Genomic DNA, 17,361 nt, shown 5'->3' with positions numbered 1-17,361 from the left:
TAAAAGAATAGCCAGATGGTGTTGAAAAGCCAAACAAGATCATCCCATGCAAAGGAAGTCAAAGCCCAAGTTCAGTGAACCCATCTGCCAACCTGGAGAAATCTCATTTTGATACTCGTAACCGCTCCTAATTCAGCCAGAGGCCACCAGCTAAATGAACAGGACAGTAAGTTGAGATCAGAATAATGTATTTCGAACCAAAGCTCTTTATAGGTTTCAAAGCACCCCTACATGTTCTCCTTCACTTGATCCTCACAATGCAAAAATGATGACCCTTTTACAAATGAACAAACTAAGACTCAGAGAGGTTACGGGGCTTGCTCAGTGACACGCAGCAAGCTAGAGGAGTGCTTTGGATACAACTCCAGAGCGCCAGATGCCCCTCCCCCTGCACCACAGAGAAGTATCAACAAAGCTGCCTGTATGAATCTGTGGGTCAATACTGTAATTGTTATCCCCCAAATGGCAACAACCACCGTCTACTTCAACTACACATCACTTCTTTGGCCACTGACCCAGGAGGCATCTTGTCTCCCTTTTAGATTTGAAGCCCTTCAAGGACAGACATGGAGTTTCTGTCTTCAGCTTGAACGTTGGATCTTCTCCAGAATGATCCCTTACCACCCTCTACCCCAATCCTTGTGTTTCGTGGGCAAACGCCAGGCCTGGGCCAGCTGCCCACTAGGTGGGATACCTAAAGAACTGACTACCAGGAAACAGAGAAGATAAAGCGGAAAGGTAAATATCCATGCTTCCTCGCCGACTCTCCCCGCTGCCCGTTCAAGAAAGGTTCTCTTCTCTTTGTACAAATCCTACAAACCTGATGCCCATTCCAAGAGAATTCTTCGCATTGAAGGTTGGGTGGGGCATCTTGGGGTTTGCCAGTCAGACAGCCAAACTGGAGAGCAGCAAATGAGGCTCCCTCTCAGGAGGGTGGCTGCAGACAGATGCTGAGGCCCGCTTAGCAAGGCTGGGAGGTGTCTCTTTAAGGCTTGGGCTCACTGCCTCTGGGAGCAAAGAGCCAGCCTGGGAGAAGGCAGGGGCCTACAGTTTATTTTAGTTGACATTTTTCAACGTCAGGACACTTCAGAGCCAAGAAGGAAACGAATCCCATCTGTTCCTGAGCCCCCAAGCACAGTTCAAGAGGACAGGCTGGAGAAGGGAGGGGAGACGAGGAGGGAACAAGAAGACTGGAACATCCAGCCACACACATGGAGCAGGAAACCACCTGAGGAGAGACACAGGGCATGGCAGACAGTCGAGAGAAATCCCGCTGCCCCTCTGACACACAGCCACAGAGCTCTTTCAAGATGGGGCCTGCTGGTTCCGTCGAAGGCTCTGCGGCCTCTGGCACAGGTCGCTGGACAGCAGCCCCGCCAGGGCTACCGAAGACACAACCCTGTACGGTGTGAAGGGCGCCCACTGGAGGTGTGCGATGCAGCACCTAGAGGAGTGCTGCTGCCAGCCAAGCCCGGGGCTCCCGCTCCTTAACCGCTGCACAGCTCAGATGCAGCCCACCCAAGCCACCACTTATGTGGGTGGAAACGGAGGCACTGAGAAGTAAATCCGAGTTAAAACAGGGAAGGGATGGAGGGCCGTCTGACCTCCTTCCCTGCTGGGCACACTTGGTCCCTGTACCCAGTGCCTGTATTTACCTCTGCATGGGAGCCCATCCTCTCCTCCCCTTCTGCTCTAACCCCGGGTGCCAGGGACGGGAAGGACAGACAGATGGCTGTGGAACTTATCTTCTTACTTAGATTAAATTCCAGACCTTCCTATTTTTAGAAAAACAAATTGCTGCTCTCTTTGCAAGAGGTAAAAATGTCTCGAACTGTCATTTAGGACAGTCAGCAGCCAACTTGAAGTTGTTTATGGTGTCATGCTTTGGATACTACCCTGGGCAGGACTAGTGTCAGGTGGTGATTAGTCCAGGTGCCAAATTTTAAGGGGATCATTGACAGCTTGAGAGCTTCCAGGAGAGAATTACCAGGATAATCGGGAAAAGTGGGTCATTTAAGAAAGTAATGAAATAAACTGGGAACTTCTTTGGGGGGGGGGGCGGTTAGAGAAGAGACTATCTGAGCAATCATTAAGAACATGCTGAAATATCTGAATGAAGATTTATACTTATTCTATTTTTCTTGGATGGCAGCATTTGAATCAATAGGCAGAAGTGAACCAGATTTCGGATGAATATTTAGAAACCGTCTTATAATTTTGTTCTATTTGAAATAGAATAGGCTCACTATGTCTAGGCAAGACAAGACTAAAAGACTGGCTTTCAGGAATGCTATAAAGAAGATTCTTGTACTTTATGGGAAGATGGACTAGGCCAGAGTCACTGAGAAGCTTTAGAAAAATACGGCTTCCTGAGTAGCAGAGAATCTGCCTTGGTAGGTCTGGAATGAGATTTGGAATCCATATTTTGAAAAAGTCCCATCAGCTATAAAACTCTTAGAAGGAAACACAGAGAAAAGGTTCATGACATTGGATTTGGCAGTGATTTCTTGGATACAACACCCAAAGCACAGGCAACAAAAGAAGCAATAGATAAATTGGACTTCATCAAAATGAAGAATGTTTGTGCGCAAAGGACACGATCAACAGAATGAAAAGGTAACCCACAGAACGGGGAAATATATTCTCAAATCATGTGTCTCATAAGGGATTCATATCCAGAATATATAGAGAACTCCTACAACTCAACAACAACCCAATTAAAAAATGGGCAAAGGACTTGAATAGACATTTCTCCAAAGAAGATATACAAATGGCCAATAAACACATGAAAAGATGTTCAACACTGCCACTCATCAGGGAAACACAAATCAAAACCGTGAGATACCACTTCACACTCATCAGGATGGCTATTATTAAAAAACCAACCAACCAACCAACCAACCAACCAACCAAACAAACAAACAAACAAAAGGTGTTGGTAAGGATGTGAACAAACTGGAACCCTCATGCATTGCTGGTGGGAACGTAAAATGGTATGGCCACTGTGGAAAAAACAGTATGGAGTTCCTCACAAAATTAAAAATCGGATTACTATATGATTCAAGACATCTAGGTATACACTCCAAAGAACTGAAAGCAAGGACTTGAACAGATATTTGTACCCCAATGTTCATAGCAGGATTACAGCTGAATGGATAAACAAAATGTGGTACAACCATACGGTAAGCTATCATTCAGCCTTAGAAAGGAAATTGATACATATTACACATGAATAAACCTTGAGGCAATCATGCTCGGTAAAACAGACCAGTCACAGAAAGACAAATACTGTACGACTCCATCTACATGAGGTACCTAGAGCAGTCAAGTTCAGACAGACAGAAAGTAAGTGGTGGTGGCCAGGAACTGGGTGGTTGGGGGGGGGGGGAGGGGAGAAGATGAAGAGTCAGCGTTTAATGGAGACAGAGTTTCAGTCTGGGAAGGTGAAGAAAGTTCTGGATACGGATGGTGGGGACGGTTATACAACACTATGAATGTACTCCATGCCACTGAACTGTACTTTTGAAAGTGGCTGACATATTAACCATATATAAAAAACATGTATTTTACCACAATTAAAAAAAATAGGATTCTTTCGGCAGCAGATTCACCTTCCTCATTCTAGTTTGCTGAGCGGCAGTTTGAAGAATTTGCCTACTCTGACCCCACCCCCCAGACTGGCAACCCAGGAAAAAGGCCTGGTGTCTGGAGGGAGCAGGGAGGGCTGACGTGGGACTGAACACTGGCTTGGGGAGAGCGCCCAAGGGGCTGCTGCTCCCCCAGCAGATAAGCGAGAGCACTTAGAATCACTGTCTTCTTGCCTGGCTCGTTCAGATGGCTCGTGGCTGATTATGTGGCTCAGTGGGGAGGGCAGAGGCTTCACCTCTGTCTCTGGCCCAGTGCTGGGAGCTCCTGGGAGGCAGCAAAGTGAATGGCAGTGGGAGGGGCTGAGGAGGGGTCAGTGTGCGGGTGGGAACAGCCCTACCCGTTTCATGAACAGGGAAAACAATTTTCTTAGAAACAGGACACTTTCTAAATTATAAAACCTGGATGGAACCCACAGTGGGGACAGGAGGGCCAACAAGAGGCTCAGCAAGGGGCACTCTCTTCAAGATTTGCTGGAATCTAGGATGCCCAGTCTCCAGTGAAATAGCACAACACTTAAGCATGAAAACACATAATTGAGGAGGGATTGTTTACATTAAAATTACTGGGATTATAGGTGGGTTTCCCTCATCTCGGACTTCCTTAGCATGTTTAAGGGTGGGTGTGTTTGCAGTCTGGGCAAGGAAGTCAACAAACGGAGAAACCTTAAAACTGTAAGTGTTAAAAGAGTTCCTGCTCATTGTGGATTGACCATAAAAAACACACATGAAATTATCTTGGAAACCAGCATTGCAGTTTATAGTGAGGTCCACTTTATGGATATTGCCATGCCAACACTTTCTTCCCCCTATGAACTTGAGGCTTCCCTGGGCCCGTGGTCAGTTGGTGGATGTGCAGGAAGGGCAAGTTCTCATTCATGCTCTAGCCTCAGTGAAGTCTATTTTTTTCAATGACTTAGGGGCATGCACACTGTCCAGAGGAAAGGGATAAAGAAAGGGTGCTAGAGGGTGGATTAAGGACATTTTTCCTGGCCCTCCTCTGCCCAGTATTCCATACCTTTACCTCCACGTCCCCTCAAATCTATGTTCCCAGGATTGGCCAGCAGCCACTACATCTGTCTTTGTTGCTGATTCTGAGTGGCACTGTGGTAAGACTGCACACTCCCTGTGGGCAAGTCTGGGACTCTAGAGTGCAAAAGCCCCTCTCCTCCTTCACAATGGCATTTTAACAATTAACAGTAATAATAGCAAAAAAAAAAAAAAAAAAAAAAAAAAAAAGCTAACATTTAGTGAGCATTTAGAATGAGCCAGGAATTATTCCAAACATTTTACATATATTTATCTACTTAACCCTTATAACCATCCTGAGATAAGTCCTATTATCTGCATTTAGCAGGTAGACAAACTAAAGCCTGGAGAGGTTAACTCGCCCAAGCTCACACAGCTAGGAAATCCTGCGGCCTGCCTCAGACTGGGATCTCCCCAAAGTCAGGAGTCTCATGCCTTCCGATGTTTGGGGAATTTTCTGCCATGGCCATTGTGTGCACCTTGGGGGACGGCTCCACCTCCCTCTGTCTGGGAGCTCCCTGACGGCTGGGGCTCTAGTCCTTCCACCATAAGAGGAACTTTCAGAGCTCTTTGCCCTGCAGGTGTTGTGCTTCCCTTTGCCCTATCCAACTGGGAGCTCTCAGAGGGCAGGAATTGGACATGTCCTCAGAGAAGCAGCTTCCTGGCACAGGGGCTGTGCAGAGCACAGACACCTTCGCTCTCCTTCCTGCCCAGCAAAGCCCTCTGAGCACAGGAGGAGCTGGACGGCTTTTCTCCGATCCCAGCTCCAAGCTGGTGGATCTGAGCGTGAGGTCGGCCGGCCCCTGGGATTTAAGAGGCAGTAAACAGTCTCATTCGTGAGTCAGTTGTTTTGCTCCAGAGCAGCCTCATCAGCTGGACAGGCCCTGCCTAGTCCCTCCAAGTTTGTCCCCAGGGGTGAGGAACAGTGGATGGCCTGGCGCTCAGCTCTCAGTCCTTTCCTAGGAGGGGCTACTTTTCATTCTGTTCCAGTTTGGGATTTTTATTGGGAAGAGGTAGTCCCTGAGAGGGATAGGGGGAAGGGGTGTTGTCGCTACTTGTGTGGTCCCTTGGAAAGTCCCAGCAAACCAAGAAGGAGGAGCGGAAGTAGCAGGGAGCTGAAAGATGCTCTGGAGAAGGTTCCAGAACCACTACAGCTCTTTAGTCTCAGGGCTTGGAACAGTTGGGCCAGGACTGTTTACACCCTCTCTCCCCCCACTTCTTTCTTCCCATCTTCTCCCCCTCACTTCCCAGGCTGTCACCTACATCCGCGTCGCTCCACAAACCCAACCCTGCCAGTTGGGGCAGAAAAGAGAAGATGAGGGTCCCTGTGGGGCAAAGCACAGGAAGTAAGTAAACTAACAGACCGGGATAGGAACTAGGAAGTTGCATGATTGGCAGGTCTGCGGAGGAAGAAACCAGAGGAGTGGAACCTGAGGGCCACGGGGAAAGGCGCGGACCAGAGGGGCCGGGAACCCCGGCGAAGGAAGGAGAGCCACCACTACCACTTTTCTGTCTCAGCAGTGCTTTCCCCTGAGCGCTTTCGTGTTCTCTTCCTGTTAGACTCCGAGGCAGACAGATGTAGTACTATCATCCTCTTTTTCCAAGTGGGATAGCAGATGAGGTTGTCCGAAGTCCACACGGAGTTGGCGGAATTGGCACTGACGCCCTTTCCCAGGGCCCTTCCTACCTGCCTTTTCCGGGTTCGAGGGAGGAGGGCGGGACATACCATAGAACGACAGCCCCACGGGCCAATGAGAGGGAGGCCTCTCCATTAACCAATCAGCTCTTCAGGTGGCGGCCCCACCCACCGCACCGAAGCTTGGTATAAACCACCTCAAATTTCAGGGGCGGCCACAACCAGTGTACGAAGGCCCTGCCCGGCTGTCTCCCGTCACAGCTCGGCTACCCAAACTCCTGTCATGAGTCCCGCTCGCCTCAAGGAATCCCGTTCCACCGGTCGTCCCCCTGCCCTCTCTAGTCCCCTTGCCCAGCTGCGCAAGAGACCTTACCCGGTAGTGATGTCGTCGTCTTCCGTCATGGTCTTGCCCATGAGGTCGCTGTCGCTCATGTAGCCGGACTTGAGGTCCACCTCGTCCGAGTCCAGGGACTCGACCAGCTCCAGGCGGGAGATGTGGCTGAGCTTGCTCGGGCTGCGCATGGGCATGGTGTGCGAGTAGTGGGCCCGCTCCCCGTGCATGTACCAGGCAGGCGGCCCCTCGGAGCGGCAGCCCCCGCCCACCGAGGGCGCGTCCCCAGCCTGCAGCCGCGGGCTGGACTGGCCATAGCGCCAGGACAGAGGGGACGAGCGGCTGGAGAGGCTGGACACACTGCGAGGGTTGGCGTCGTCACTGTCGTAGCAGGTCATCTCCAGGGAGCTGGGCAGAGGGCAGAGGGCAGAAGGGCAGAGGGCAGAAGGGCACTGGTTTTCATTCCGGCAGGGCCGCTCTGTGCCCTGCCCGCGCAGACCGCACCGCAGCGACCCTTCTCCCTTCCCGTGCCCTCCCGCCTCCTCTGCACCTGTCCAGATGGGCTCCACCTTCTCCAGGAGGCCTTTCATTGGGTACGGCGCCCCTGTTATATGTTACCTGAGGTTGTCGGAGGAAAGGGATTTGAAGTGTGAGGGAACCAATTACGTACACTGCTAAGGGCACAGATTTTGTAATATGAGCTGGATTTTAATCCTTTTCTGCCATTTATTTGTAAGTGAGCTGGAGGTGAAGTAATCAACCTTGCTAAGCCACCATTTCCTCATCTGTAAAATGGAGATACTATAGCTACTCCATACAGTTGTAAGGATCACATATGTAAATGCCTAACACAGTGCCTGGTATATAGAAGTTGCTCAATAAATGGAAAGGGTCCACTGAGATCTCTTGGGGGAAGTGGGATAATCTGGTCACCTTGAGCTTAAAAGGCCTTGATCATTCATTTGTTCAGGGCATGTCTATCACCTCCTCTCTATTAACGAGCTGGGAGCAAGTTGATTTCCAAACCAGAGATGGCCAAGTCTGGAGTAGGGTACAGAGGGTGTGGAAAAGCTTTGGCAACCTGAGATATGTGTCTGGTTCCCAGTAAGACTAGGCCCAGCCAAAGGTCTGGGCCATGAGGAGACAGAAGCAGAACCTCACCAGAGAACAGAAGCAGCCTTAACTGGAAAGAGGAGAGAACATACGGAAATGGACAAGAGCGTCCCACGCCGCGAGCCCTGCTAGGCCAGGCCAGGGAAGCATGCCCAGGTTTTGCGGGATAACGTGAGGGGGTATGGGAGCTGGACAAGGAGCTGCCTTTCTCCCTCAGGGACCACGGTGGCTGCAGAGAGAAAGGCCAGTTGGGATCTGCTTGGAGAGGTGGCCTAGATTTGGGTTCAGACAGAGACTAACTGATAATCCCGCCCAGCCCGGCCCAAATCAACCATAGGTAAGGTCTCAGCGGCTCGGCCTAGCTAAAACCATGCAGGGCTGAGTTAACCAAAATAGGATCTTTAGGCCGAGAAAGCCAGGCAGCTAAGGCAGTCTGTGGCTGGACATGGGTTACACAAAGCACAGGAATCTTCACTCCGTGAGCACATCTATTTCTTAGCCACTTCAGGGGTTAAGGTATGAATGAGGTATGAATGAACTTTTGTAAAGTTCCTGGAAAAAAAGAAGATCCTCCCAAACTGTCTCTACCAACCCTGAGAAAACAAGGGGTTATTTTTTGATCAACAGAATAGGAGGAGCCCAAAAAATTAAAAATAGAACTACCCTACATTCAGCAATTGCACTACTAGGTATTTATCCAAGGGATACAGGTGTGCTGTTTCGAAGGGACACATGCACCCCAATGTTTATAGCAGCACTATCAACAGTAGCCAAAGTATGGAAAGAGCCCAAATGTCCATCGATGGATGAACGGATAAAGAAGATGTGGTATATATATACAATGGAGTATTACTTGGCAATCAGAAAGAATGAAATCTTGCCATTTGCAGCTACGGGGATGGAACTAGAGTGTATCATGCTAAGCGAAATTAGTCAAAGAAAAATATCATACGACTTGACTCATATGTGGAATTTAAGATACAAAACTGAGGAACATAAGGGAAGGGAAGCAAAAATAATACAAAAACAGAGAGGGGGACAAAACAAGAGACTCTTAAATACGGAGAGCAAACTGAGGGTTGCTGGAGGGCTTGTGGGTGGTGGGATGGGCTAAGTGGGCAAGGGGCATTAAGGAGGACACTTGTCGGGATGAGCACCGGGTGTCATATGTAGGGGATCAATTACCAGATGCTACTCCCGAAATCATTATTGCACTATATGCTAACGAACTTGGATGTAAATAAAAAAAATTAAAGAAGAACAGGAGGAGCCAAATGACCCTTGAACCTGAGCATGCTGGTGGTCCCTACAGAAGTCCTGTGGACAAGGCTGGGGAAACCCTGGCTGGGCAGGGCGATCGGTGACTGCTGATTCTGGCCCTTTCAGGGGCTTCCTGACCTGGTCCACACCCAGCTTCTCCCCTCTGGGCCCTCCTTTGTGTTCTATGTGCGCTTTGTCATACGCTGCGTTATTTCTGTTTCTAATTACCGCGGACCTCAGAGAGAGTGGAAGTACCCTGAAGGAGACTGTGGGCCTGTGTGACTCTGTCTGCCTTGCTCACCGCTGTGTTGCTGCACTTTGCACAGGGCCTGGCATGTACTGGGTACACGCACAAGGACAAATCGATGAGGAACAAACCCAAGATGTGTTGAGTTGAAGAGCAGGGAGGCTCTTGTCGTAAGACTCAGTACAGGGACTCACGCAGTAAGTGTTTAATAAAAACAAACTGACCGTGACAATGAGATGAGGAGGGGAACGAAAGGGATGATGATGATGACCATGGTGACATGGTGCTGGAGAGCTCCAGGACGGCCAGTTTTCATAGTCAGTCTACACCATGGTAATACAATTAGTGAGGAGTGTGGGTCATGCTCAGCATATAGACTCCTCAGTTCTATTCCTGGCCTACTCCTGTTTAGCTCTGTGCACTCAAAGTGCCTCTTCATCTATTTCACTGCTCTTTTCTATCCCCCAAACACATCTCCAGACATCTCTAAGTCAGTGGGGGGAGGACTCTAGCTTAAAATTTCAGTTCTTGACTTCCAGCCCTGCATCCAGCCCTTCAGTCTTGCCTCTCTCTCTCCTTCCCTCTCTCTCTCTCTCTCTCTCTCTCTCTCTCTGGGGTTGGGAGAACGGCAGTCCTGGAGCAGAGAGAGAGTTTCATTTCCTCTCCAGCCCCAGCCCCCTGACCCAGACACTCTCCCTGTTGGGGAAACGAGCCAGTAGAAATAGAGGAAGCAGGACAGAAATAAAGATTTCTGAAAAAGGAATTGAATCTAGCGTTAGCCTGTAAGTTCCAGAGTGAAAATGACCTTGCTGAAAGCACTCACTGGATGATAAGCTCCTCATCAAGTATAAAGCCTGTGTTTGTTCTGGGGTTTGGTGCCCAGCACTGTGCCTGGCATGAATTCTAAGTCTGCTGGACACAGAACCCACCCTAATCAGCCTGTGTGACTCTGGCAAGGGACCCCCCTCTCCCCAGCCTCGCCTGCTGCTTCTCTAACCCAGAGGATATGAAAATATCCTGTCTACTCCCAGGGCTGAGGGAAGTGCTGATTGATGGAGAGCACTTTAAAAAGTAAAAGAGCCATAAAAACTCAAGGAATCATTGTTTTGGCTATCAAAGTGTGGAATAGGGATAATATAAAGCAAAGGCTAAGACAGGAAGTGGCTCTGGGTCCACAGTAAACAGCAAAACCAGCTTCAGCGCTCTTGGTTTTTTGTTTTTTTCCATAAAGGGAGGAGGCCAGAGGCCTGAGGTTCTCCCCCTCAAACCAGTCAGCTTTATGCAAAAGGTTTTCAGCCTCACTCTCCTCTACCCCAAACAGAAAGCAAAAAGAGAGGTCAGGCTGTCCTGCTTAACTGGCTGGCTGCTTAGAGTCAGTGGCACCGGGACACTGAAGCTGCTGCTTCTAGCCTTCCCCTGTGGCTGAGTCATTTGGGGTGGGACCCTCTCAGCAATGAAACACTTTCTGCCTTCTTTGGCATGGAGCTGGCATGTGATTTGGTGCTGAGAGCCGTTCTAACAACTTCTCTGGATGGGGGAAGGAGGAACGTTCAAAATTTTATCCACTGGGTCCCTGAACTGGTGAGCCAAGCTGAGCCCGGCCCCTGTGCCACTTGGTCCTGTTCGGGGCTTTGAGGGATAGAGTCAAATATAACCTCTGGGAGCCCCACCTTGCACTCTTTTCCTCAGATGTCCTGACCACATCCCTTTCAGTAGTCTGGGTTCTGCTTGCCTAACCCCATAGAGTAGAGGCTTTGATTTAGCATTTAAAATATTTCAGTTATCTGGGAACAAAGAGCTGAATGTCCAATATGAAGGCTAGGATGGACTAGGCAGAAGAAGAGTGGAGGGAGCGAGAGGGGTGTTCTTAAGTAGAAGAACTAGAGCCAATGGGTAAAAGTTGCTGAGGCCTGATTTCAGTTCCACTTCCTAGTCATGGCAATCCCACAGCACACTGAGATGACTGGCAGGTAATGAGTTCCCTGTCATTGGAGGTATGTAAATTTAGTCTGGCTACCACTTGGCCACACACTTAGGCTAAGAAAAGCCCCTACCCTATTGTCTTTCTGTCCCAACTTTGCTCTCATTTTCCAACCCCAGGAGATGGGGAGGAACCAATCTCCAGTCCAACTGGAGAGGTCACCTAATCCCTCTCAGCCTTCCTGCTCCACACCCCCCGTGATTTCCCAATCCTGGCCATCTGCTCCCTTTCTTTCTACCCCCAGAGTGTAGCCTGGCCCTCTATCCCCCTTGGAGCTGACAGCATGAGCTCATCTGGGCAGCCCAAGGAGGCAGTGGGGGGAAATTCTGAGTCATGGCAGAGGCTGTGGCCAGCATGCCACTCCAGGAAGAGGTTCCACGGGAGGGATAAGTGCCCCGCGCCGCTGGAGGCAGCAAGGTCTCTACAGGGTGGGGTGGAGGGACACACCCCATGGCATGGATCTGAATGACATGGAGGCCGGGCACCCAGGCCTCCCTCAGCCACTGTCTGAAGAGGCAAGAGGGCACCTGACAGAAGATTGACAAGACGCCGGAAGCTGGGACAGGCAGGATCCCAGAATCCTCTAACAACAGATGCTTCGGAACAGGCAAGGGACAGCATTTGCAGCAAATGAGGAGGCTGACACCCAAGGAGGGAAAGTGGACATCGCGGGTCACACCCTGGGTCATGTGGTGGCTTGCGCTTCCCATCCCCCACTCTGGCGATTTTCACATTCATTGCCTGCAATGAATCTCACACTCAAGCACAAGCTGATGCCAGCCAAGCCAAGCTTCTCTCGCCAAGACGGCCGATTCTCTGCTCCTGCCGCGCTGTGCCACGGCGCTCCGAAGCCCTGCCCTCCAGAGTGGGAGACAGAGACAGCAGCGGGGGGCACGGCCCCCTCCGCAGCTTGGACTTACCTGTGAGTCACCTGGGACCCTCGCAGGCTGGACATGGTCTCTTCCAGGTTCTGTCGAAGATCCAGGACGTTCTGCACTGTCCTCTTTCTCTGGGACTCTGGGTCTGGAGGGAGAAAAGCGCAGTTGGGTGAATGGAAAAGTTGCTGCTGAGAGCTGAGGGTGTCACGGAGTGGAGACTGATCATGTCCCCGGGACACCACTCCCCATGCTGTGCTGGTCACCCTGGGCACATGCCCTTGACCACCTGATGTCTCGACCCCAGAAGGGGGCTGTAGGCATGGGGCCTTCTGTGTTGTGCACTCCTCCCAGACCCCCTGAGGAATGGCTTCTGCTGGCTTCACTTTGGGGAGGCCCTGCTTCTCACAGCTGAGGTCCTGGGCAAGGTTCCCATGGTTGAGGTCACGTGAAACATCTGCCTGAAACCCCATCTCCAGTGATGTGTTGTTTAACAATTGGCTCTTGGAGGCCGGGACGCCCTGACTTGGAGCGTTTGCCAATATCTGTGGTGTAAATACTCCTCCCGTGGCCCTTTTAAGCTACCAACGTGATGTCACTGACTGCAGGGTTAGGAAGAGATGCTACTAATTGGCTCTGGGGAGCTGAGACGAGCCAGCTTCAGCATATCCCACTCCTGGAGCCCCGAGCACTGACGGGGAATGTCTGGAGTTGTTCTATGGGGTCCAGGAGAGCCAGTGCAGATAGAGTGCTTGTCTACAAGTGAGGCAGCTGGAGGGCATGGGCAGTCATTCCCAAGAGCGTGGACTGAACTCTGGGCAACTCAGACCCCAGACAACGGTGCAATCCCGAGTGGGGAGGATGTATGGGTGTGGCCGCCACCCTCAGGATCCTAAATGACCAGGGGTCATTTTATCTAACCTTGGTTTCCAGGCAGAATATTAACACGGACAGATGAGAAGAATCTACAAAGAACAAACAAATTTATCCCATCTCCTTTCCAGGGTGAAAATAACATTCAAAAGACCAAGGGGTGCCGAGCATGAAGAACTCAAAGAACTTTCTCCATCCTTCTATCAATCCATCCAGTAAATCTTCATCAAACACATACTTTGTGCAGTCCCTGAGGACACCAAAGTGAAGAGGTCCTGTCCCTGTCCCATGGTTTGTCTTGGACTTTGGGATCCAAAGTCACTGAATGGAAGCAAATCCCCCAATGCTTCCCTGAAAGACAACGTATGGAGAGTCAAAGACCTACAGAGAGATGATGGCAAAGCAATGGAGAAAACCCAAGAATCCTCATTCTCAGGCTACTTCCCTTTTCCCTCCAAACCCTCCACAGTCCTCTCCTGGTCAAACTGCCCTCTCGATCCCTTCCCGACCCACAGACTCAGCATGGGTATGAGATTCCTTTTGCTGCCAAGGGGAATGTTTCTGAATCCCTTCAGGAGGCACTTCTTCCCCCAGGAATGAGCTCAGGCTGGCTGGTAGACAGCTGCTCCGTCTTGTCAGCCGAGGGGAGGCTGGGGAGGGTGGGTAGGAAACCAGGCGGCACCTTTTCTGAGAACCAGCTCCACATCCAGACCCAAGTATCTCTCCTCTCCTCTACCTAGGGGAGCCTATGGGAGGCCGCTGCAGCTGCTGGTAGGATCACTCAGGGTCAACATCATGTATCCACCCTCCATGCTGATGGTAAGAAGGGACAAATGGCAGGCCTCCATGCTCTGAGCTCCGTCCCCAGCCTTGTCGTCACTTCTGAGGTTGCCAATGCCTATTTATCCTGGCAATGTCACCTTGTGAGCTGCTCCATGGCTTTAACCGATGGCTTGGCATGGAACACAGACAGGATCAGAATGTGTATATGTATATTTTTGATGCTTGGTTCCCAAATGCCTGTGTGGGGACCAAGAACATTGCGCCAAGATGTGGGTTTCTGGGCCAGGGCAATTCTTTCTATGGGTTTGGCAGAGGTGAGGGAAAGGCATGCATAACTCCAAGGGGTGTGCGGTCTCAAAGAGGAAGGTGACCAAGAGTTACTCAGAGACTTGTGTGTGTGCCAACCCTGTGCATATATCATCCAGCTGAATCCTTACGTTCACGGGAGATGTGTGCTACCACCCCCATTTTACAGATGGGAAAACTGAGACTCCAAAGGATGAAAGAAACTGCCCAAGGACACACACCGTAGCACGTAGGACAGAGCAGAGTTGAGCCCAGGAAGAAACTGCCATTTCTCATTATGTATCACCGGGCATTTCTGCACCATTACTCTCAATCACAGTGATGGCACATAGTAGGTGCTCAATGCACACTTGAAGAATAGATGGATGCTACCACCAAAAAAATTGTCAAGTACATTTAAAAAAGAATGGATAGATACATGTCCCTTTAGGAAGTTGTCTTTTTTTTTTTTTTTAAAGGAAAAATATTTAATCCACATCGTAGATGGCCCCAGGACGGTCACTCTGTATTCCTTAATGCTCCAGGCCCTGGGGCATGGCGGGTATGGGTGTGTGAATCTGGATCTTAATGCTCTAGTAGTGACAGAAAGGGAGACCCTTTCCTACTTCCTACTTCTCACTGCCCCGATCACAGTGCCTTCTTCCCCTGTATCTCTTCCCTCAAAGGCGCCCCTAGCCCCCTACCTCATTTCCACAGCAGTAGAGCAAGGTGGGGATACCCCAAAGTCTCACAGACTTGCCAAAAATTAGAGCCACAAGAGTCCTTGGAAGTGACTCAATCCAACCTGGTCATAGGAGAGATGGGAGGCTGGGGTCCGGTGAAGGGGCAACTAGCTGGAGGTCAGAGAGAGATATTAATGGAAGATCTGGCATCAGGTCTCCCTGCACTGCAGGCTAGGGGCATATACAGGAGGAGTCCGGGTTAGAACCTGATTTGTTGGAGGGTGACCTGGACCTGCCATGTGCTCCCAGGCCTGGATGGGTCCTGCAGAGGCTACACCCTGAAGCTCCCTCCGTGCCCCAGCACTGTCCCCTGGTGGCCATCTTGGGCATACCTCTCTACTTCTCAAAGGCTCAGCTCACGATGGCTCCTGAGAAGCCTGGCTGTGCTCCGCATTTGTGGGTGACGGATACCTTCCTAGAGGTACAGCAGCAGCCCCACGATGAAAGGACTGACGTGCACATAAAGGGAAGGCCTCTGGAGCTCAAGAGGCTGCAGAAACTTTGCCTAGGTTGGGGGGCAACTTGATGTTCATATCCATGACCCCAAAGCAAATCTTGACATATTCAATCTAACAATATGAATAAAGTTGGGTTGGCAGAAGAAGAATCCACCCCATCCCTCATCCTTGCTCACTCCTGACCTTCACTCCATCCACCTCTGACCCCCATCCCATAAAGAGGCTTCACCCCTTTCTCCCCATCTCCCATGAGGATCAGAGATGGGGGGAAGGTATCTGAGGCACACACTATATTTTGTGATGATAACCGCAAAGCTTGATGGCTTGTTTTATTGGATAAGTCTTGGTGCCTCAGAGGTCACCTCCATGTGTCTTTGTCAAATGTTTGATCTGGGCGTGGGGCAGGCACAGGGGACACAATAGAGTACAGACATGGCAGAGAGGGAGGGCCCGGTAGCTCCTCTCCTCCCCTCAGTGTCCCTCTGTGTGGGATGCACTCAGGACACTCCCAGCCTATGCGGCATTTTTGTGCAGATGAGAAAAAGGCATTCTCAGGTCAACTCCGCTAGGGTCCTGCTTTTGCTGAGGGCCATGGTGTGGCCAGCAGAACACCCCTTTCGCTTCCCTTGGACACTGTGATCAGAGCACCTCTTGCAGCCCTACTCTAAGGGTCTGGGATGCTCACTCTTAGCTGCTACAGAATAGGGTCCTGCTGCAAGAATGGTGTGTGTGTGTGTGTGTGTGTGTGTGTGTGTGTGTGTGAAGCAGGGTTGGACAAAGGCCACGCAGGGCTCCTGCAGCTCTGGGTTGACAAGGAGGTCTACGAGGGGAGCTCATGAGGTTGTCCTGGGCCGCTGCTCCAAGCCTTTCCCTGCAAAAAGAGTGTGTGCACTCCTCTGGCTCAGGAGAGAGCAACAGTCTCCCCCAACCCAGCCATCACCATGGTAACTCACAGCTGCCACAAACAACATCACCCTCCCAGCATGCACTGGGCATTGCAGGGTAGGATGGTGTTTCTACACACTGCTGCCTCTTATACAAGACCAGAGTGCACAGTTTGTCATGAGTCTTTGGGCCAAAGCACCGGTAGTCAAATAAACCTGACACATAGGTGCACGCACACGCAAATGCACGTAATGCCAGTTGCCGAATGCTTACCTCACGGCGGGCATGAACCTGAGTGCTTTCCCTGTTTGTCTGACTCCAAAGCTCCTGTTCCTTCCACTGCAATACGGGGCCTCGAGATACACACACACACACACACACACACACACACACACAACCTACTTGTGGTCCGGCCAGCAGTTTGTGGGAACCCTCACATTCGAATCACACACGTGCAGGTCTGCAATTCTGCAGACATTCGCACGGAGAGATTTTTTTTTTTAATTTTTTTTTTCAACGTTTATTTATTTTTGGGACAGAGAGAGACAGAGCATGAACGGGGGAGGGGCAGAGAGAGAGGGAGACACAGAATCGGAAACAGGCTCCAGGCTCTGAGCCATCAGCCCAGAGCCTCACGCGGGGCTCGAACTCGCAGACCGCGAGATCGTGACCTGGCTGAAGTCGGACGCTTAACCGACTGCGCCACCCAGGCGCCCCCGCACGGAGAGATTTATGTGCACCTGTCTGTCTTCCATTGTAGGTGAGGAAGGCAAGAGATGAAAACAGTTGCACAGGGGTCGTTTATCTGGAGAAGGGATGGCGCACCGGGAGGAGGCACTGTGCGTGTGATGGTAAATCAGGAAAACAAGCTTCCCCAAGAAGGCAAGGCTATGAACTTGAACGAGACTCCAAGAAATGGAGACACTGGGGCAAGAACAGACAGGGTGGTGTAGTAGCAAGAATATAGCCCTTAGAGTCAGAAAGACTGGAGTTCAGATCCTGCACTGTGCTTTCCCAGCGGGTCTGACCTTGAACAGGGCATCCCAGCTTGCTGCAGTTCTCCCCTCTGTAAAGCTGGGAGAATAGGGGTGCCTCCCTGGGAGGGTTGCTATGAGAGTGAAAGTGCTAATTCACGTAAAGCGCTCTGCACGTAAAGTGCTTGGCACACAGTATTTGTCAGAAGGTGTAAAGGGGGCAGGTGAGCAAAGGGCACACGCT

General features: G+C 50.7%; 1 protein-coding gene across 9 annotated transcripts in view; it reads right to left on the bottom strand.

The window, feature by feature from the left end:
- NAV1 (neuron navigator 1) overlaps window positions 1–17,361 on the bottom strand; it is a 247,903-nt gene that overhangs the window by 83,720 nt on the left and 146,822 nt on the right. For all 9 annotated transcript variants that reach the window (XM_047839770.1, XM_047839775.1, XM_047839776.1 and 6 more), the window contains 2 exons: window positions 12,162–12,264; window positions 6,683–7,048 (listed from right to left, as the gene is read on the bottom strand). In XM_047839770.1, coding sequence (XP_047695726.1) covers window positions 6,683–7,048; window positions 12,162–12,264 — 469 coding nt within the window. The remainder of the gene's footprint in view (window positions 1–6,682; window positions 7,049–12,161; window positions 12,265–17,361) is intronic.

Source organism: Prionailurus viverrinus, chromosome F1 (genome assembly GCF_022837055.1).
Source record: "Prionailurus viverrinus isolate Anna chromosome F1, UM_Priviv_1.0, whole genome shotgun sequence".
NCBI classification, from domain to species: domain Eukaryota; kingdom Metazoa; phylum Chordata; class Mammalia; order Carnivora; family Felidae; genus Prionailurus; species Prionailurus viverrinus.
The sequence above is the reverse complement of the archived record's forward strand: the minus strand, read 5'-3'. Positions and strand labels throughout refer to the sequence as shown.